The 21,946-nt window shown below is 41.9% G+C and overlaps 1 protein-coding gene across 3 annotated transcripts in view; it reads left to right on the forward strand.

Annotated features, from left to right (window-relative positions):
* Positions 1-21,946, forward strand: part of NALCN (sodium leak channel, non-selective) — a 948,399-nt gene that overhangs the window by 893,128 nt on the left and 33,325 nt on the right. For all 3 annotated transcript variants that reach the window (XM_073614438.1, XM_073614437.1, XM_073614436.1), the window contains 3 exons: positions 14,028-14,143; positions 17,800-17,957; positions 18,762-18,912. In XM_073614438.1, coding sequence (XP_073470539.1) covers positions 14,028-14,143; positions 17,800-17,957; positions 18,762-18,912 — 425 coding nt within the window. The remainder of the gene's footprint in view (positions 1-14,027; positions 14,144-17,799; positions 17,958-18,761; positions 18,913-21,946) is intronic.

Below are 21,946 nucleotides of genomic sequence, written 5' to 3' on the forward strand. Positions count from 1 at the left end.
ATCTATACTAGCGTCCCCAGCAGTTTAGGGTTCCCAAAAACGCAGTGTTAGTGGGATCAGCCCAGATACCTGCTAGCACCTGCGTTTTGCCCCTCCGCCCAGCCCACCCAAGTGCAGTATCGATCGATCACTGTCACTTACAAAACACTAAACGCATAACTGCAGCGTTCGCAGAGTCAGGCCTGATCCCTGCGATTGCTAACAGTTTTTTTGGTAGCATTTTGGTGAACTGGCAAGCACCAGCGCCAGACAGCGTCAGGTTAGTGACAGTACCGCTAACACCCACGCACGCAGCATACGCCTCCCTTAGTGGTATAGTATCTGAACGGATCAATATCTGATCCGATCAGATCTATACTAGCGTCCCCAGCAGTTTAGGGTTCCCAAAAACGCAGTGTTAGCAGGATCAGCCCAGATACCTGCTAGCACCTGCGTTTTACCCCTCCGCCCGGCCCAGCCCACCCAAGTGCAGTATCGATCGATCACTGTCACTTACAAAACACTAAACGCATAACTGCAGCGTTCGCAGAGTCAGGCCTGATCCCTGCGATCGCTAACAGTTTTTTTGGTAGCGTTTTGGTGAACTGGCAAGCACCAGTGGCCTAGTACACCCCGGTCGTTGTCAAACGAGCACTGCAGTAACACTTGGTGACGTGGCGAGTCCCATAAGTGCAGTTCAAGCTGGTGAGGTGGCAAGCACAAGTAGTGTCCCGCTGCCACCAAGAAGAAGACAAACACAGACCCGTCGTGCCCATAGTGCCCTTCCTGCTGCATTCGCCAATCCTAATTGGGAACCCACCACTTCTGCAGCGCCCGTACTTCCCCCATTCACATCCCCAACCAAATGCAGTCGGCTGCATGAGAGGCATTTTCTTTATGTCCTCCCAAGTACCCCTACCCAACGAACCCCCCCCCCAAAAAGATGTCGTGTCTGCAGCAAGCACGGATATAGGCGTGACACCCGCTATTATTGTCCCTCCTGTCCTGACAATCTTGGTCTTTGCATTGGTGAATGTTTTGAACACTACCATTCACTAGTTGAGTATTAGCGTAGGGTACAGCATTGCGCAGACTAGGCACACTTTCACAGGGTCCCCCAAGATGCCATCGCATTTTGAGAGACCCGAACCTGGAACAGTTATAAAAGTTAGTTACAAAAAAAAGTGCAAAAAAAAATATATAAATTAAAAAAATAGTTGTTGTTTTATTGTTCTCTCTCTCTCTATTCTCTCTCTATTGTTCTGCTCTTTTGCTCTTTTTTACTGTATTCTATTCTGCAATGTTTTATTGTTATTATGTTTTATCATGTTTGCTTTTCAGTTATGCAATTTTTTATACTTTACCGTTTACTGTGTTTTATTGTTAACCATTTTTTTGTCTTCAGGTACGCCATTCACGACTTTGAGTGGTTATACCAGAATGATGCCTGCAGGTTTAGGTATCATCTTGGTATCATTCTTTTCAGCCAGCGGTCGGCTTTCATGTAAAAGGAATCCTAGCGGCTAATTAGCCTCTAGACTGCTTTTACAAGCAGTGGGAGGGAATAGCCCCCCCCCACCGTCTTCCGTGTTTTTCTCTGGCTCTCCTGTCTCAACAGGGAACCTGAGAATGCAGCCGGTGATTCAGCCAGCTGACCATAGAGCTGATCAGAGACCAGAGTGGCTCCAAACATCTCTATGGCCTAAGAAACCGGAAGCTACGAGCATTTCATGACTTAGATTTCGCCGGATGTAAACAGCGCCATTGGGAAATTGGGAAAGCATTTTATCACACCGATCTTGGTGTGGTCAGATGCTTTGAGGGCAGAGGAGAGATCTAGGGTCTAATAGACCCCAATTTTTTCAAAAAAGAGTACCTGTCACCTATTGCTATCATAGGGGATATTTACATTCCCTGAGATAACAATAAAAATGATTAAAAAAAAAAATGAAAGGAACAGTTTAAAAATAAGATAAAAAAGCAAAAAAATAATAAAGAAAAAAAAAAAAAGCACCCCTGTCCCCCCCTGCTCTCGCGCAAAGGCGAATGCAAGCGTCGGACTGGCATCAAATGTAAACAGCAATTGCACCATGCAAGTGAGGTGTCACCGCGAACGTCAGATCAAGGGAAGTAATTTTAGCAGTAGACCTCCTCTGTAAATCTAAAGTGGTAACCTGTAAAGGCTTTTAAAGGCTTTTAAAAATGTATTTAGTTTGTCGCCACTGCACGTTTGTGCGCAATTTTAAAGCTAAAGCATGTCATGTTTGGTATCCATGTACTCGGCCTAAGATCATCTTTTTTATTTCATCAAACATTTTGGCAATATAGTGTGTTTTAGTGCATTAAAATTTTAAAAAGTGTGTTTTTTCCCCAAAAAATGCGTTTGAAAAATCGCTGCGCAAATACTGTGTGAAAAAAAAAAATGAAACACCCACCATTTTAATCTGTAGGGCATTTGCTTTAAAAAAATATATAATGTTTGGGGGTTCAAAGTAATTTTCTTGCAAAAAAAAATAATTTTTTCATGTAAACAAAAAGTGTCAGAAAGGGCTTTGTCTTCAAGTGGTTAGAAGAGTAGGTGATGTGTGACATAAGCTTCTAAATGTTGTGCATAAAATGCCAGGACAGTTCAAACCCCCCCAAATGACCCCATTTTGGAAAGTAGACACCACAAGCTATTTGCTGAGAGTCATGTCGAGTCCATGGAATATTTTATATTGTGACACAAGTTGCGGGAAAGAGACCAATTTTTTTTTTTTTTTTTTGCACAAAGTTGTCACTAAATGATATATTGCTCAAACATGCCATGGGAATATGTGAAATTACACCCCAAAATACATTCTGTTGCTTCTCCTGAGTATGGGGATACCACATGTGTGAGACTTTTTGGGAGCCTAGCCGCGTACGGGACCCCCGAAAACCAAGCACTGCCTTCAGGCTTTCTAACGGCGTAAATTTTTGATTTCACTCTTCACTGCCTATCACAGTTTCGGAGGCCATGGAATGCCCAGGTTGCACAAACCCCCCCCCAAATGACCCCATTTTGGAAAGTAGACACCCCAAGCTATTTGCTGAGAGGTATAGTGAGTATTTTGCAGACCTCACTTTTTGTCACAAAGTTTTGCAAATTGAAAAAAGAAAAAAAAAAAAGTTTTTTCTTGTCTTTCTTCGTTTTCAAAAACAAATGAGAGCTGCAAAATACTCACCATGCCTCTCAGCAAATAGCTTGGGGTGTCTACTTTCCAAAATGGGGTCATTTGGGGGGGTTTGTGCAACCTGGGCATTCCATGGCCTCCGAAACTGTGATAGGCAGTGAAGAGTGAAATCAAAAATTTACACCCTTAGAAATCCTGAAGGCGGTGATTGGTTTTCGGGGCCCCGTACGCGGCTAGGCTCCCAAAAAGTCCCACACATGTGGTATCCCCATACTCAGGAGAAGCAGCTAAATGTATTTTGGGGTGCAATTCCACATATGCCCATGGCCTGTGTGAGCAATATATCATTTAGTGACAACTTTGTGCAAAAAAAAAAAAAAAAAATTGTCACTTTCCCGCAACTTGTGTCAAAATATAAAATATTCCATGGACTCAACATGCCTCTCAGCAAATAGCTTGGGGTGTCTACTTTCCAAAATGGGATCATTTGGGGGGGGTTTTGTGCCATCTGGGCATTTTATGGCCTTCAAAACTGTGATTGGTGGTGATTGGTTTTCGGGGCCCCGTACGTGGCTAGGCTCCCAAAAAGTCCCACACATGTGGTATCCCTGTACTCAGGAGAAGCAGCTGAATGTATTTTGGGGTGCAATTACACATATACCCATGGCCTGTGTGAGCAATATATCATTTAGTGACAACTTTTTGTAAATATTTTTTTTTTTTGTCTTTATTCAATCACTTGGGACAAAAAAATAAATATTCAATGGGTTCAACATGCCTCTGAGCAATTTCCTTGGGGTGTCTACTTTCCAAAATGGGGTCATTTGGGGGGGGGGTTGTACTGCCCTGCCATTTTAGCACCTCAAGAAATGACATAGGCAGTCATAAACTAAAAGCTGTGTAAATTCCAGAAAATGTACCCTAGTTTGTAGACGCTATAACTTTTGCGCAAACCAATAAATATACGCTTATTGACTTTTTTTTTACCAAAGACATGTGGCCGAATACATTTTGGCCTAAATGTATGACTAAAATTGATTTTTGGATTTTTTTTTATAACAAACAGTAGAAAATATCATTTTTTTTCAAAATTTTCAGTCTTTTTCCGTTTATAGCGCAAAAAATAAAAACGGCAGAGGTGATCATATACCATCAAAAGAAAGCTCTATTTGTGGGAAGAAAAGGATGCAAATTTCGTTTGGGTACAGCAATGACCGCGCAATTAGCAGTTAAAGCGACGCAGTGCCAAATTGGAAAAAGTCCTCTGGTCCTTAGGCAGCATAATGGTCCGGGGTTGAAGTGGTTAAAGTCAAAGTGACAACAGAATGTATCCAAAAAATCTCTAATCTTGTTCCCAGTGCACTACATTGTGGCCTCATCATATACACTGGCTCCCCAGCTGTTGCTGAGCAAAATAAAGGCAGCTTGCAGGAAAAATGTCTTTTTTTTTTGACTTTATAAATGCAATTATTGCTGCAGCAGATTCTAGACGTGGTACAGATCTGCCACTTTACAGGTAGAATAAGGGGACCCCCCAGGCACTATATTGGAAGGAATTTTTAATTTTTAGGCTTTCACTTTAAAAATCAAAAAATCACTGCTCATTTAAAAATGACGTTTTTCACAAACTTTTTTTTATTGATACATGTCACCCAGGGCAGGACCCAGACCCCTATAACCATTATATGCCCAATTACTTGCATATAAGCCTTCAAAATGGGCACTTTTGATTTTTGACGTTCGGGTCCCATTGACTTTAATGGGGTTCGATATTCGGGTCCGAACTTTCACAGTGTTTGAAAGTTCTGGTGCGAACTGAACAGGGGTCCGTTCGGCCCATCCCTAGAGGTAAGCACAGTAACCTTGTAAAGAAAGTGCTGTATGTTCCTGAACTAGAAGGCAGCCTTCTATCAGTGAAAAGTCTTGCAAACAACAGTCTCACAGTTAGAAGTTGGGCAAAACTTTTTTTTTCATTTTGGATAGAGTATGGGAGGGTTATAACCCCTGTCAGATTTATTTTCTCTGCCCCATTGCAGAGATTTCGCTTCACTTCCTGCCCACTAGCCAAACAGGAAGTGAGAGGAAATATCTGCAAATTAAAAGAATTTCTTGGGGACCCCCAGTTAACCAGAACTAGTGTCCCCACTGGAAGATTTCCCATCTATTACTTTTCTTGGGACAACCCAAAATTTGGGGTTTTATTTTTACTTTCACTTTCAATGATAATGGTAAACAGGACAGATAGAGAGGGTGAATCTCCTTAACTGGGGCACAGACAGCAATACAAATTGACAGGGGCTCTAATCCCTCTTCACTCTATCCAAAACTAAAAAAAGAGTTGTGCCTTCATTTATACTAAGTTCCAGGGTGATGAATGCACAATTCACAATAAAAAGAGATTCCTCTCAAAAGGAAAACTAGATGATCACCTATACAGGCTCATCACCACAGACCAGTAAGCCAATATAGTCTCTAATGACCTGCACAGCAAATTTGTTCACTTATGGCACAGGCGGCTGGGACACAGTCCAGAAGCTATACAGGATATTATAAAAAGAGGTTTATCAGAAGATTTAACCATAGCGCCTTGAAAAGTACTCATGAAACTCATGCTCCCCTTCCACAGGCTTCTCAAAGAAAAACTGCGGTACAATGAAAACTCCCATGTCAGGCGGGAACAGATATCTACTGGCTTACATTTATGATTATTCCAGGTACACAACTACTTATCTGATGAAACACAAGCATGAAACTTCAGAGAAATTTCAAGGCTTCGTTGCCATGGCTAGCAACAAATTCCAATGCAAATCAGGAATAATACGCCCCGACAATGGAGGAGAATACATAAGCAAAGAATAGTACACCAGACTACCGCACCATACACTCCTGAACAAAATGGTGTAGCAGAAAGGAAAAATCGCACTCTTATAGAAATGGCCAGATGCATGTTGTCAGATGCCAACCTACCTCACAATTACTGGGGAGAAGCAGTCATGACTGCAACCTACCTACAGAACAGACTACCCTCAAGAGCCATTAAAAGTACTCCATTTGAAATGTGGCATGGATCAAAGCCTATCTTAGGGCACATCAGAGTATTTGGATGTAAAGCATATGTCTATATTCCAAGTGGGAAGCGATCCAAGCTGGAGAACACAGCCATAGAGGACATTCTAATAGGCTAGAGTGAGCAAACTAAGGGTTACAGAACCCTACACCCAATGACTGACAAAGTGACAATAAGCCGTAGTGTTTATTTTGATGAGAGCCCATCACTAGAAACACTGATCCCTGAAAGCTGTGAAGTGAATATGCCAAGCAAACCAGAAGAAAAGGTCAAACAAAGCAAACCTTTGCAGGAGTCATAACAAGAGGTGGAACTCACATCGCCTATATCAAGTTCCCCACCAGATCCTGCTGAACTGCCTGAAGTCAGAAGATCCCCTCGGACTACAAAGGGGATACCACCCCGCAAGCTGTCATACACTGTCAAAACACAGAGCATTCTTGAACCAACACCTTGGGAAGACATAGAAAAACTGCCAAAACGTGAAGCCAATAAATGGAGAAAAGCGGCATAAGTCACTTCAAGAAAATTAAACTTGGACACTCACCGAGCTCCCTCCTAACCACAAAACTATAGGAAGTAAGTGGATTTTTAAAGTAAAGTCAGACGCATTAGAGAATATCCACAAATACAAAGCCAGACTAGTTGCCAAGGGTTACTCCCAGAAATTTGGTGAAGATTACGATGAAACATTCGCTCCCGTTTAAAACACTGCACCATCAGAGCACTTCTTAGTGTTGCATCCGGGAAGGGTATTCAAGTCAAACACCTAGACGTTAAAACTGCTTTCTTGTATGGAGACAATAAGGAAGATCTCTACATGGAGCAACCACCAGGGTTTGAGCAAGGAGACAACCTTGTGTGTAAACTTCAGAAGAGCATCTACGGTCTTCTGCAATCTGCAGGGATGTGGAATGAGAAAGTGAACAAAGTACTTACTAGAGAGGGATTCTCAAGAACTAAAGCAAACCCCTGTCTCTACTCCAGGAATTAAGAAGACAGATGGATATACATCCTTATCTATGTTGATGACATTATAACTTGTTTTGAACAAGAAGGGGATTACAATCAGATAGTTCACAAGCTGAAAGAGATTTTTGAAATCAAAGAGCTAGGGAACATTAGCTACTATCTGGGAATCCTAATAGAGAGAGAAGAAGAGAAGATGAAAGTTATCTTCTCAACCAATCTCAGAAAATCTCCAAAATCTTGGAACAATTCCATATGCAAGATGCAAAGGAAGTGAAAACTCAAAAGAGCTATCAAAAGAGCGCTCTGCATAGCGGAGGTAAAGTGACCCTGGAAGCGCTCCCTGGATGTGGAGATATCGCAGTTCATCTATACTGGCAATCAGGAGCTTTACTGCTTCAGCCATCAGCCGCAAACAGTGGAGAAGAGTTGGGAGTGAGTGGTGGATGTCCGAGTGGAGTCAGTAGAGGTGGTGAGATGATTTTCAAACAATACTGACTGTCATATGATGTATGCTTGAACGGCTTGGATCTCTCCCCTCCCTCCCTCCCTCAGGTGAATTTTCCCACCATCCTCCCCTTGATGAACTATTACTAAGAGCATCTGTATCCCAGGGTGTTCTTACCATATTTGATACTGGTCATTATCAATGTGATTGACCAAGCATTACCTGTAATCACAGCCCACAGCCACAGAGAACTGAGTACCGGGACAGCAGGAAGTACCTTGATGGACATTTACATTATCTTTAAAATTCAGTCAATTTCTTGAGCTGTTCCTGAATGTGCAAGCTGCTTTGTAGTACCTGCAACCATGCCAGTGGATATACACATTCCATCTATGGTCTCATGTTAATCCTATATGGATTGCATAGTGCAATCAACAAATTATTAGTATTATGATAGACCGAATTGAAGTGTGACTGCTGGATGAATTGATGTGAGCACAACATTGTTTTTTTTAATGTAATTTGGAAGATTTTTTCAAATGAAATTTTGTTGTTGTGTATATTATGGTACTTTTTCTACTAATAAACAAATATATTTTTATTCAACTGTGGTGCTCTGCAGTAGTGTCCTTCTTGGTAGGATTTCTTTTCCTCCTCTTTTTTTTGCTATGGTTTTTTGTTCACGTGGACTGTGCCATATATGATCGGCATATGGTGATTGGTTGAGCGACTATTTATAAAGCTATACATACTGATTGACAGTTTAAGCGGTAGCCCAGGCTTCTTTTGATTTATTTGATCAAAAGAGCAATGAAGCAGAAAACTTGCTACCCAACAATGACACATATCGCAGAGCAATCGGTAAGCTGTTATATGCTGTCACTGTGACGAGACCAGACATAGCCGCAGCAGTGGTCATACTATACAGGAAAGTTTCAGCTCCCTTTCAGCGTGACTGGAACACAGTAAAAAGAGTGATACAGTACCTCAAAGGAACAATTCAGATGAAGTTACAGTTACCAGCAACATCACATCCAAAACTAGTCGGATATGTGGATGCTGATTGGCCCGGGGATTGCACAGACCTCAAATCCTCAAGTGGATTTATCTTCCAGTATGGGGAAGGAACCATAAGTTGGTCTAGTCGAAAGCAATCAACTGTCACTCTATCTTCAACTGAAGCAGAGTACATTGCAGCAGCAGCATACGCATGTCAAGAGGTAATATGGATTCGTCAACTTTTTGTGGACATTGGGATAGACATGTCAAAACCAATTTCCATTTTTGAAGACAACCAGGGATGTATAAAGCTTACGCAATCAGAAAGGGTAAATCCTAGGACCAAACATATGAATGTCAAGTATCACCTACTGAGGAACAATCAAGAGCAAGGTGTTATTGATATTCAATACTGCCCGTCAGAGGAGATGACTGCTGATGCACTCACCAAGTCTTTATTGAAGGAACGTCATAGTTATTTCCAGAAGAAGCTGAATATAATTTGACAAAGCACATTCTGTTGAGAAGGGGTGTTGAAAGAAGCAACAGCAGGTGGTTTTATATATTGTGAACTATATGCATTATATTTCTCTATACCAGCAGGTGGTACTGCAGTATGATAGTGTGTATTCTATAGTACAAGGTAATAAGAGGATGTACCTTCTGTATCTAAGTGTGTATTTGTTTGTTGTTCTCTTCCTGTCTATGATAAAAGGCATGTAATATATTCCTCCATGAAAGTAAAGTATTCTGCCATAGCCCATGAATTTAATACCCTGCTAATACTTTCAACCAAAGTCCAACCTGCTACATTTTTGTTTGTTTTTTTGTCCGGAATGCATAAAAACACACGTACATGCACCGGGCTACACCAGAATGCACATTGTCCTAATGAAAATAAAGATTTTTCAAGTGTTAAAATGAAAAAAATGAAAAAATGTACTCGACTGCATTGAAATTAGTCAAAAACACATAAAAAATTTGAGTAAATGTGTATACAAAAATGTATCTGGAATGCTGAAATTGTGATATGAACCAGTTCTGAATGTTACAGGATTAAGCCTTTGGGGAATACATCATTGACTGCTTTTTAAATCTTGCAGAAACATGGGATAAAAAATAAATCTAGATGTTGGCAAATCTCTTTTAGAGCTGCGCCGGGCTGTAATAGGTATATTAATACTGTTTACTCCCAGTGCACACCAACAGCTATGCATTCAGCGTGGCTTACTGGTGTGAACACGCACTTAAAGGATTGAATGTTTCAAAGAATGATAATAACAAAGGTTGACGGCAAATAGTGATGGCAAAGGGGTTTTGAAAGTTAAATAAATGATTGGCATCGAATGTATGATGAATCATGCATTAATGTTAGGTAAAGCTTCCATATGACACTTTATAAATACAAACCTGTTATAGGCTGTCTTGCATTATTCTTCAAGACAGAGCTATCCGCAGCTGCTAGGTAAAGCAAACTTTAATAAACTTGAAATTAAAAGAAATATGACCTGACCAGTACCAGAGACTGTTATCATCTGAATTCTGATTCTCTACTAGCTATGAGGCAGTGCACAAGGATATACCTGCACACAAAATAGCTAGCCAGCTTTAGAACTAACACTAGTACTTGGAGTGCTGAATGGGAGCCTGGGCTAAATCAGCTACGAGATTATGTGACTTGATACTTTGAAAGACTACAGGCCATTTTTTATAACTATAATATGAATAATATGAGCTGGTTAAAAACAATTAAAGAGATTTCCCAACATGTACTTTCATTATGACAACGGTTTTACCAAACAGGAGGCAAAGGAAAATCTGCAACAGAGACACAGCAATAAAAAGCTGACTGGAATCCTAGTGTTCTCTTATTTGGCTATTAAAAAAGTCATTTTTTTTCTTTTTTTGCTGTTTTTGTATTTTGTTAAAGATTTTCCCTTCCTGTCTAGTGAAACTGTTATCACGTGAACTGTAAACATTTCTGATTTTTTTTGGCGCAGGTTCAGAAAGTGCAGCAAAATGTCTGCATGCTGCATCTTTGGTGCGCTTTCTGAAACTGCACCAAAACCAGAGGACCTCATAGAAGTCTATAGGAAAGCACAGCTAACCTGCACGAAAATCACAGGTTTGCTTCGCTTTGCTCAAAGCGCAGCGGGGCAGTGTAAAGCCGCTCCAACTTATCTCACAACACAGCCCAGAAAGTAAAATGGTTGTTCGTATTTACAATGCTGTCAGGTTGGCCTTAAATTTAATCCTAGCGATATATTCTAAAATGTCCTAACATCATTTTACCTTAAAGTGGAACTAAACCCATCGATTTAACGGTTTAAAAAAAACAGTTAGGGCTTGTTCACATCTGCAGCAGAAAACAGCAGGTCTCTGCAAGACAAACAGGAAAGAATTGTGTCTGTTCACACCAAAACATTGGAGTGGAGCTGTGCGGGATTATGCAGCATGTCTGCAGTTTTCCACAGAGCTTCGCACCTAAACTGAAGGAAACGGACAGCATGGCTCTGCACTCTGTGTGACAGGCAGAGTAGAGTGGTGCCCTGTTTCCCAGTGTCCCGACAGCACAGCCACAGCTAAGAGGAGGCAGCATGAAGACTCACACGGTGGACCAGAGGGGGGATCAGTGTGGTGGGGGAAGAGGGTGGCAGGCAATTACAAGATCCTGCGGCTGCTGAAAGCTACTGCTCCTCTTCTCCCTCTCGCCGGCTTTCAGCTGCTGCAGGTACTGTAGAGACACACAGATGATCAGATCTTGTAATTGCCAGCTCCCCCTCTTCCACTGCTGCACCAATCCCCCTCTGGTCCACCATGCAAGTCTTCATGCTGCCCGACTCCTGTGTCCCCCCCCCGCCACACCCACACCCCCACCACTGCCGGCTTCCCCCTTGTCCCTCCCACTGGGATTTTTCAGTCTGCAGATTAGGGAAAGGGGCCCAGTAAATATGTAATTTACTGGCCTCCTACCTTTTCTGAATAAACACAGTCAGTGATCAGTACTGATCAGTAGTAAACTATTTACTATTCTTCAGTTTATTATGAATGAACAGGAGCCTCTGTATAGCTAGAGCCTTCTGCTCATTCATTCTGCAGTACAGTTGAGGCTGCAGGGACAGGGATTGAGGAATGTTTTTAGTTCTTTTCTATGTCTCAAAAGTGAGATAAAGGGTCTGTTTAGACCCTTAATATTTCACCAAAGCCCCCACAAAAAGTATTGTGAAAAAAATAAAAAATAAAAAATTCTAACAAATTAAAAAAATTGTAAAAAATATAATGAAAAAAGCGTAAGGTCTCATTCAGACTTGACACCCCCCCCCCAAGCTGCAATAGGCAGCGGTCGGAGATGTTTACATGCTGTTGCTATGCTTCACATGGCAAAAGTGACCAAACTTGAAGCAATCAGTGGGGAGTAAGGCCGCCAAACGCTACACATTCAAGTCGGTGGGAGAGTGCCTCAAACGCCCCACAACCACGTGCAATGCACTCACTTGCAGCACTTTTGTCTGCAAAAAGGGGTTAAACCAGGTGGTGAGGAGGCGTTGCATTGCTTTCTCACCACCTGTCAGTAGCCTATAGAGCACAATTCGAACGCAGGCTTCAGAGGCAAGGGAGATTTAGATGCATGTCTAAGGGCTTGTTCACACCTTCTGCAAGGATCTGTAGGTCTCTGCTAGAAACACAGAAAACAATTGTTTTCTATGTCTCTCGTTCACACCAAAATGCAGGTGTGATGTCCCATGCAGAGGGGTGCGGGATTATGCAGCATGTTAGCATTTTTCCCTCACAGCTCCACACTGGAAGGCAGACAAAACTGACAGAGCCGCTCTGCATGACCCCATGTGACAGGAAGTGGGAGAGAAAGCAGAGCAGTGCTCTGTTTCTATATTGCCCACCTACTTTCCATTACATCGGATCCTGGCTGGGATAATGCTGCCACTCAGGAATATCTGATGCAAGGAGGAATGTTGCCAGGCACTGATGGTGGGGGGCAGAACAGTGACACAGATGAAGAACAAAGAATGTTGGGGAGAGAATGGCAGGGTAAACTAATGGTGGGGGACAGAATGGCGGCACATGATTGCACAGATGAGGACAACAGAATTGCAGAGGACACTGATGGTGGGAGACAGAATGGCGGCACATATGAGGACAACAGAATGGTGGGCACAGATTAAGAGGAAAGAATGGTGGGCACTGATGAGATGGACAGAATGGTGGGCACTGATGAGATAGACAGAATGATGGGCACTAATGACAGAATGAGGACATAGGATGTGATGTCAGTCTATGCATAAAAACTGATGGCAACGTGCATGAAAACTGGTGTCAACATGCATGAAAACTGATGTGGAACTGATGCAGACTCTGCAACTGAAATCTGCGCATTTTGCCCCATCATTTTTTATGCACATACTAAGTGGTGTGAACGAGCCCTTATTTTCCCAGCATGCTAGGAATGCTAACTGTCATATTTGGTTGTGCGCTTAACAAGACTGTTAAACCATCAAATGGCCAGTGTCATAACTGATCACATGTGCAGCACCATGACAGTTGCAGATCAAGATCAAACAGGAACTAAGATGGCAGCTTCCTTGGCTAAAAAGAATAGGAGATTCAAGTACAACTATGGCCTCTCATTTAAAAAAAAATGCCACAACACTTAATTATAACTGCATTTGCACTCACAGTTTTCTGCTAGTCCCCTTGCAAAGTCCAGTAAAGTCTACCTAATGGAGCTTGCTGTGGTGACAACAATGCTGCACTGTTCCTGAGTTTAGAGCAGCATTCCACTCTCATATAGGATGTTGCAGGGAGTGTGTCTATCAGCATTGTCACTGCTGATTCACAAGCCTGTGGCTTATGAATAAGGATGGGCTCGGGCGTGTTCGCACATCCCACATGCAGAGCCCGCCAGGAAGTCGGCACTGCGCTGCGCCAATCACAGGCAGTGAGACATTTCCCGATCTCTGCAGCCACACGTCGGGAAATGTCTTACTGCCTGTGATTAGCGCAGTGCCCTGCCGACTTCCCGGCGGGCTCTGCATGTGGGCTGTGTGAACACGCCCGAGCCCATCCTTACTTATGAATCAGCACCTGGCCTCAGCCAATCCTGCCCACTGTTTTCTGTGTTGACAGCACTGCCTATGTTGCCAAAACCCTCCCGCTGTGAGCTGTAGTGTTTGGAATAGGAAAGAGCAAGAGGCACAAATGAAGGAGGATTTGGCTCAATCAGGAGAGGTACAGTCAGTTTACTATGAAGCTTGTGCATCACAGAGTAACTGGATTTGGTACTTGTTTAGACTGTCATACCAGAGCCTTTGGTTGTACTTTTAGCACTTCATATATTTTCCTTTGTTTTACTGATTATTTTTCTAATATTTATATCTGTTTATATTTGTTTTAGCCATAATTGTGGAAAATTTCTCTTTGTTCTACTCCACTGAAGAAGACCAACTACTAAGTCCTAATGATCTTAGACATTATCAAATTATATGGAATATGGTAGATGACAAGAGAGAGGTACGGTTTTTAGCAAATAGGTTTTTTTATCTTGCTTATAAAAATTGCACCAGAGCGTGACCTGTTGTCCAAAACATCCAATTGCAACCTTAAAGTCAAATAAAAAAATCCAGGTGTTGTGAGCAGCCACTCAGTTTCTGGTCTAGTCTTACTGACCAGATTTCATAAATCAGTCCTATCAATTTTGTTAATCAGAGAAAGATTAATTCCTTGAAATGTTTGAAAATATTAATTCTGCTTTCAGTGGCAATCTTTCTGGCTTTTATTTTGAGCTAAAATCTAGCCTAAAGAAAAAACGCATGAATGTATTCTGCACTGATGGTTCTGGAGCTACTGAACTGGTTTTACTACCATTCTACCAATCTCTTAAATGACAAAGAAAAAACATTATACTTTCATACTGCAAAGTAATATTAGAAATTACATCATCAGCAGGACAATATTGAGGTTCAATCCAAATGTTGTTTTGGTACCCCTCAGTGAAATAAACAAATGTTTCTCACTCGCAGTGAGGAGGTTGAGAGATTGAGAGGTAATCTCTTTTTAATACGCAACTCCAACTTCTAATTTGCCACTGCAATTGTTGGCCAAAAACTGGTATTTTGCATTATATAGTATATTATGATTTTCCCATACCGAAATGGGACAGTTGTTCCAGTAAAACTGTCCAAGAGAGGATTTCCCTTGTTTTGGAGAGATTACGTCTTACTTCTGTTGTGGAAATTTTTATTAATGTATGTTGTCAGATGTCCCCAGTGTCTGTTTTGCTGTAATACACTTATGCGAGGGTATTCGCACATACAGATGCTGGTGGAAGACCATTAGATGCGGAAACCTTCCCGTGGACACGGCAGATCTGTTTGCTTTTTTAGGGAGGTTTGTTTATGCCTCACCAAGGGACTGGCCACTCCATGGCAACCGCATTTAAACTCCGAAGTAAGCAGATCTTCGTACATGGGAACCATAGCATAACCATACAAAATTATCGTCCACTGAGCCATGATAGGGTATGGCTCGCGTCATTGGTAGCAGTGGGAATGTGCACACGATCGTGTTCAGAACCATGTGCTTGCTGCATGGTTTTGCACACGACCATCTGCACACGTCACTACTGCATTTCTATTTGAATATATACGTGTGTGATTGGTTCTTTTGAAAGAATACAAGTGTCTGATTGGCTGAAAAGCATTCAAGGCAGGATTCTGCTGAGTTCAACGTGATACCAGCGTCTGTTTGTGTTACTGAGAGACATGCAAAGTGCACTTCCCCGGCATATGAGAGAGCTGTTTTTTGTGCTTTTAAGCACAAAGCAATTATTTGCTTATAAGGAGAAGCTTAGAATTTCCCTTACACTTCCATTTGGTTCTCCAGGACAAAAAGTAAGGTTGTTCTTCCCACGAGGACACAGATTGCAATAAAGAAGTCCATTAAATCCAACACCTCCAAGCACACATCTCATATGCTGTACTGCATAAGAATAGACTTAATCATAGAGTATAAGGAGGTTGGAGGAGGGGCATTTATCAACTATTCCACTGCTATGCAAACTCTTTAAATTACAATGCAACCTAATCATCGTGAAGTATTGCAAAAGTAAAAGGTAAAGATAAAGCATGAATAGTGAGATAATATTGGGGTGTTTTATCATTCAGCTGCTATTTGCACTCCTGAAGCACAGAGTAACTATGGTTGTCAAAACAAGGGCCTGATCTCCCAAATTATAGTATTTTAGGGCCTGAATTGTACCCTTGACAAGTTACTGTATATAGAGATTTTAAAATATCCCAGAGGCAGGGTAAAGTATTCATTAGCGTGACAATGTTTTATGCCTAAATTATCTAAACCCAAGAACAAAAATGTAATATTCTGCAATTCACTAGTCCTTCGATGTAGTAGCTGCGTTCGTTTTTGATTTTTTTCACCAGGTGACCCTGCCAGTAACAAATTTCTTCTCCTAGGGTGACAACCCCAGAACAGTAGTACAGAACACCTTCCCCTCTCTTCTCTAAAACAGTGGGGAGATGTGTTCTGTAATACACAGGGATAGCTGGGATCAATACTGACAGATAACAGTGCAGCATGAGCATAGAGCTGCCTGCATAAGCTCACAAGATTTTTGACAGGATCAAGAGGTATTTTTTGCACTTAACAAACAGATATAACAGAAAACATTCAATTGTATATTCAACAGACATAAACAGAGCAAAAGATTTAATTTTTGGGGGTTTACATACACTATAATACCTTTTGAGGTAAGATATCAATTGGTAAAACAGGAAATATATTGTTTTAGCCAATTTAAGGATTTGCACTGCTAAAAGCAGCAGTAAAGGACACCCACTGTGGTTGCAGACAGGCAGATCAGCTGGTAATGTAATGTGCAAAATTGGCTGCCTGTACAGCATATGCATACAAACAAGGCTTTTAAATCTAAAGCACTTGCTGATATGATTCCTTACATCAAGATGAGCCATTTCACAATTTAAAAGCATAGAAAGTTCATTATTCCTTTAAGAAAATAAGCCTGCTTTGAATAGATGCCCCAAAGACACCCTTCTCCAGCTTCAGGAAAATAAAAAAAACATATACCCTAGCATTGGTAATGTTTAACACATGAACTTGCATGGTCGACTGCCATAGACTGCATTGTATTCTGTTTAAAGACTAAGCACAAGTCCTGGCAAATGGACAGGGGATATATAGTGAAGAACAATAAAAGCACCTGTTTGCACCATGGTACATGTTCTAAATGCTGTTATTCTCTATGGTCACACTGATGCATTTGCCTCTGTGCAACTGAGTAGAGCACAGGCTGCGGCAGCTCTGAACGGGCCATGCAGCTAAAATGTATTGACAATAGGATTTGTGATCACAGCAAACTGGACAGGACCCTTACATACAAGCGTCATCAGTTCAATCAGTTTAGATTTTTAGTCATAGGTGAACAAAAGTATAAACAAAGAATATGCTTTTTGCCTAAAAACAAATTTAAACAGAAAGGAAGTAAATGGATGACCTACATTCACATCTGTTTATGTCTATGAAAAGAGAAAAAGACACAAAACCTTTTTTTTTTTTTTCTATGGACATAAGCAGACTTGTATGTAAGTCAATCCAAACAGGCATAGAATACATTTTCAAGAATTAATTAAAAGTTATGCTTGCATCATATTAAACATTAAAATCTGTTTGCCCATAAATTTTACACTGTGGCTCGATCTGGATCTGTCTGAAAAACTGACAGAGTGATCCAAACTGAACCATGTACAGTGTTGTCTTTGCATACCTTTGACTTTCAAAAGCTGACTTGCTTGTACTTTCCCCGACACCACCTATTGGTGATTAAGCTCATCCATCTTGGTGATAGCCACTAAGAAGGTCAAGGAGATGGATGGCCAGTTATCAATACTGCTATGAAATGGCAGCATTTGCATACCTGAAACAACTTTATTAGTACATGCCCAAGTTTAAAGGTACTGTATGTATATGCATTGAAATCCTATAAGGTAGAGTGTGTGTGTACACTGTAACAAAAGTGCACTTATTTAGCAATTACAAGGCCTCTGTGAAAAACTGGTCTATACTGAGGTACTGTAAATAATTACATAAATCCTCAATGACTGAATGCCATAATTTCCTGTTATATGTATTGGCAGGGTGTCATTCCAGCATTCCGTGTGAAGTTCCTCTTGAGACTACTACGTGGCCGCCTGGAAGTGGACTTGGATAAAGACAAGCTTCTATTTAAGCACATGTGCTATGAAATGGAACGCTTACATAGTGGTGGTGATGTGACTTTTCATGATGTGCTCAGGTAATTTGGATTATTTACTGTAAAAAAGGGAACAGTAGTGTGTACCAAAATTACACTTATCAAACCACACAACTGTCTTCTGTTTTTGTCTGCCCCTGAGGCCTACATGAAAGGGCTTCAGGTAATCCAACTACCCTTCGTGTTATTAGAAGACATTGCACACAACATGGACAAAGCTCACAGTAAAGAACTTATCCAAAGTTTAGACCTCAGGCCACCTTTGCAGAGACAGGCTCAGCTGGAATCACAATTTTCCCATTGTTGCCAAAAAAAGCAAAGCTTTCTTTGCAGAATACATTGTCAAAAATTATGTTTGCATCATATTAAACATATTAAAATGTATATACAAAATCATGCTACTTTATTTACTCCATTATTATTACTATTATTATTATTAATACAGGTACTTATATTGCACCATCAATCTACGCAGCGCTTTACATACACTCTGTACATTCACATCAGTCCCTGCCCTCAAGGAGCTTAGAATCTAAGGTCCCTAACTCACATTCATACACATAATGGGCCAATTTAGACAGGATCCAATTAACCCACAAGCATGTCTTTGGATTGTGGGAGGAAATCGGAATACCTGGAGGAACGCCATGCAGGCACAGGGCAAACATGCAATTTCCAGTCAGGTAGTGCCGTTGTTGGGATGCTACACCCCTCATCTAATGGGCACCACCCAATCTCCATCCACCCCAATCTGCTGTTTAAAACTGTGAAAAGGAAAAAAAAAAGAAAAAGGTAATTGTATTGTGAGCAACCTTGAGTGACCAGCTATTTATGTTTTACCTACAGCATGCTGTCATACAGATCTGTGGACATCAGGAAGAGCCTTCAGCTGGAGGAATTGCTGGCAAGGGAACAACTGGAGTATACCATAGAAGAAGAAGTGGCTAAGCAAACCATACGTATGTGGCTCAAAAAATGCCTCAAACGTATACGAGCGGTAAGTAAGTTAGATACCCTGTTTGCATGATATTGTAATTACATTATTTAGAGAGAGTTTATCATTTATTCGATAGCCTAATTAATTACTGATGAAATGTATTGCTTTCCTGAAACATTGTAGTGTTATTTTTTTCTCCCTTCTAACTGCAACAGAGTTCAATTTTATTTTGAGGACCTACACCAGAGCAATGAGATACTAAACACACTCTATTATGCTAGATTCACATCTATGTGGGTGCAGGATGGCGTGTAAATCGTACATGTATCTGCGTCCCCTGCAAAAACGTGCTGTGTACTAACGTGAAACCAAAAGTTTCTGGTTTCTCTCTGATCTCTCCTCTCTCTGCTATTTGCATGACTCCTAACTAGGGATGAGCTGAACACCCCCCCCCTCCGGTTCGGTTCGCAGCAGAACATGCGAACAGGCAAAAATTTGTTCGAACACTGTTAAAGTCTATGGGACACGAACATGAATAATCAAAAGTGCTAATTTTAAAGGCTTATATGCAAGTTTTTCTCATAAAAAGTGTTTGGGGACCTGGGACCTGCCCCAGCGGACATGTATCAATGCAAAAAAAAGTTTCAAAAACAGCCGTTTTTTCAGGAGCAGTGATTTTAATAATGCTTTAAGTGAAACAATAAAAGTGAAATATTCCTTTAAATTTTGTACCTGGGGGGTGTCTATAGTATGCCTGTAAAGTGGCGCATGTTTCCCGTGTTTACAACAGTCTCTGCACAAAATGGCATTTCTAAAGGAAAAAAAGTAATCTAAAAGTACTCGCGGCTATAATGAATTGAATCGGTCCCGGCAATACACATAAAAGTCATTGAAAAAAACGGCATGGGATTCCCCCACAGTCCATTACCCGGCCCTTTGGGTTTGGAATGAATATTAAGGGGAACCCCGAACCAAAATTTTTTTAAAAAATTGCGTAGGGGCCCCCCAAATTCCATACCAGGCCCTTCAGGTCTGGTATGGATATTAAGGGGAACCCTGCGCCAAAATAAAAAAAAAATGGCGTGGGGGCCCCCCTCAAAATCCATACCAGACTCTTCAGGTCTGGTATGGATTTTAAGAGGAACCCCGCGGCAAAATTAAAAAAAAAAATGGCATAGGGGTCCCCCCAAAAATCCATACCAAACCATTATCCAAGCAGGCAACCTGGTAGGCCGCAGGAAAAGGAGGAGGATGAGAGAGCGCCCCCCCTCCTGAACCATACCAGGCCACATGCCCTTAACATGGGGTCACCAAGTTACGTCACTGGGTGGCCCGCCCCCCCTGATGCCACGGGGAAGCCATAGGGATGTCCCCGTGCGTCAGAGGGGGCCCCACCCTCAGTTATAAAATAACTGTCACCTGAGAGGACGGTCATTTGTACCCCGTTACCATTTCACACAGGGGGGAGGCCGGGGACTGGGGGTCCTCTTGTTAAAGGGGGCTTCCAGATTCTGATAAGCCTCCCGCCCGCAGACCCCCACAACCACCGGGCAAGGGTTGTGGGGATGAGGTCCTTGTCACTATCAACATGGGGACAAGGTGCTTTGGGGTGCTACCCCAAAGCACCCTCCCCATTTTGAGGGCATGTGGCCATGCATATAAGCCTTTAAAATTAGCACTTTTGATTTCTCCCATAGACTTGTGTTCCGCGGCTTTCGAATTTGCCGCGAACACCCCAAATTGTTCGCTATTCTGTGAACAGGTGAACACCCGATGTTCGAGTCGAACTCACGTTCGTCTCGAACATCGGGCTCATCCCTACTCCTAACACATAGTTGCCAACATTTTGAAAAAATATATAGGGACACTTTTTTGTATGTAGGCGGGGTCTTATTATAATTAGAGGGCAGGGCATTCATTTGCAGGCGTGACTTGCAGGGGAAGAAAAATGGTGCGCATGAAGCACACCATGGCAAAAAAATGGGTGTGGTTTAAATGAAATATCGGGTGTGGCTTAAAGGGTCGTGGCTCAAAGGGAATGTGGTTCAAGTCTGAGATGAATGAGGGGTGGAGGCACAGAGAGAGAAAGAAAGAGATAGGGAGGGAAGGAGAGAGAAGGAAGGAAAGAAAGAAAAGAAAGTTTAACAATCGGCAGATAAAGATACTCCAAACACCTGTTGTTAGCACTTCAAACATCATGGCACCATGGTTGGTATGGTGTCAAGATGATTGAAGCGCATTATTTATATTATTACATTGTAATATAAAATGAAATCATTCAACTCACCATAATGCCGAATCACTGGGAGCCCTGAGTGTGTCACTTGCCACGTCGCCTGCCACCAGATGCCATCAGGTGTTCTCCAGCAGAGTCCCTCCTTACACCAAGCATTCCCAGCAGAGTCCCTCCTTACATCAGGTGTCCCCAACAGAGTCCCTCCTTACATCAGGTGTCCCCAATAGAGTCCCTCCTTACATCAGTCACACCTGGGTAGCGACGTACTGGTGATTTGGTCTCCATGCCATTTACAGAAGACCTGCTCATGGAGGCCGAAGGGAAAAACCAAGAGGCGGAGCCTGGGTTCCGCCTCTTGTTTCTTCCTCACGATAGCTGGTCTTCTGTAAAATGGCGGCTAGTAGAGACAATTCACCAGTGCCGATTTCCCGGTACATTTCCTGGGATACGGTAAGACTGGGACAACGGTCTAAATACCGGGAATGTCCCAGGAAATACGGGACAGTTGGGAACTATGCTAATATATTACGCCGACACCTCAGCCTGCACCCCGCCCCCCAGCACACAGCTGGTGAAACACAGACTCTGTTCTATGTTTCTTTGAGCTTGTATTAAGGGGGGGTATCACTTCCATCTATTCATCTGATTTCACAGAGCTCTGTACTCTAGCTCTGCAGTGTGTGTGACATTAGATCCCCAGCCCCTGTTTTCTATTGCTGAGATGTGCTGTGTTTTGGAAGACTGTAGAGAAGAGAGAGCTGCATATAAACAGGTACAACTTGTGTAGGAGGATTTGTTTCACCTCTGTATATCACCTGAGACAAGTCACTTGACTGGGTATACAGTGTGTAAGGGTTT

Source organism: Aquarana catesbeiana, linkage group LG02, assembly GCF_042186555.1.
Source record: "Aquarana catesbeiana isolate 2022-GZ linkage group LG02, ASM4218655v1, whole genome shotgun sequence".
Lineage (NCBI taxonomy): Eukaryota > Metazoa > Chordata > Amphibia > Anura > Ranidae > Aquarana > Aquarana catesbeiana.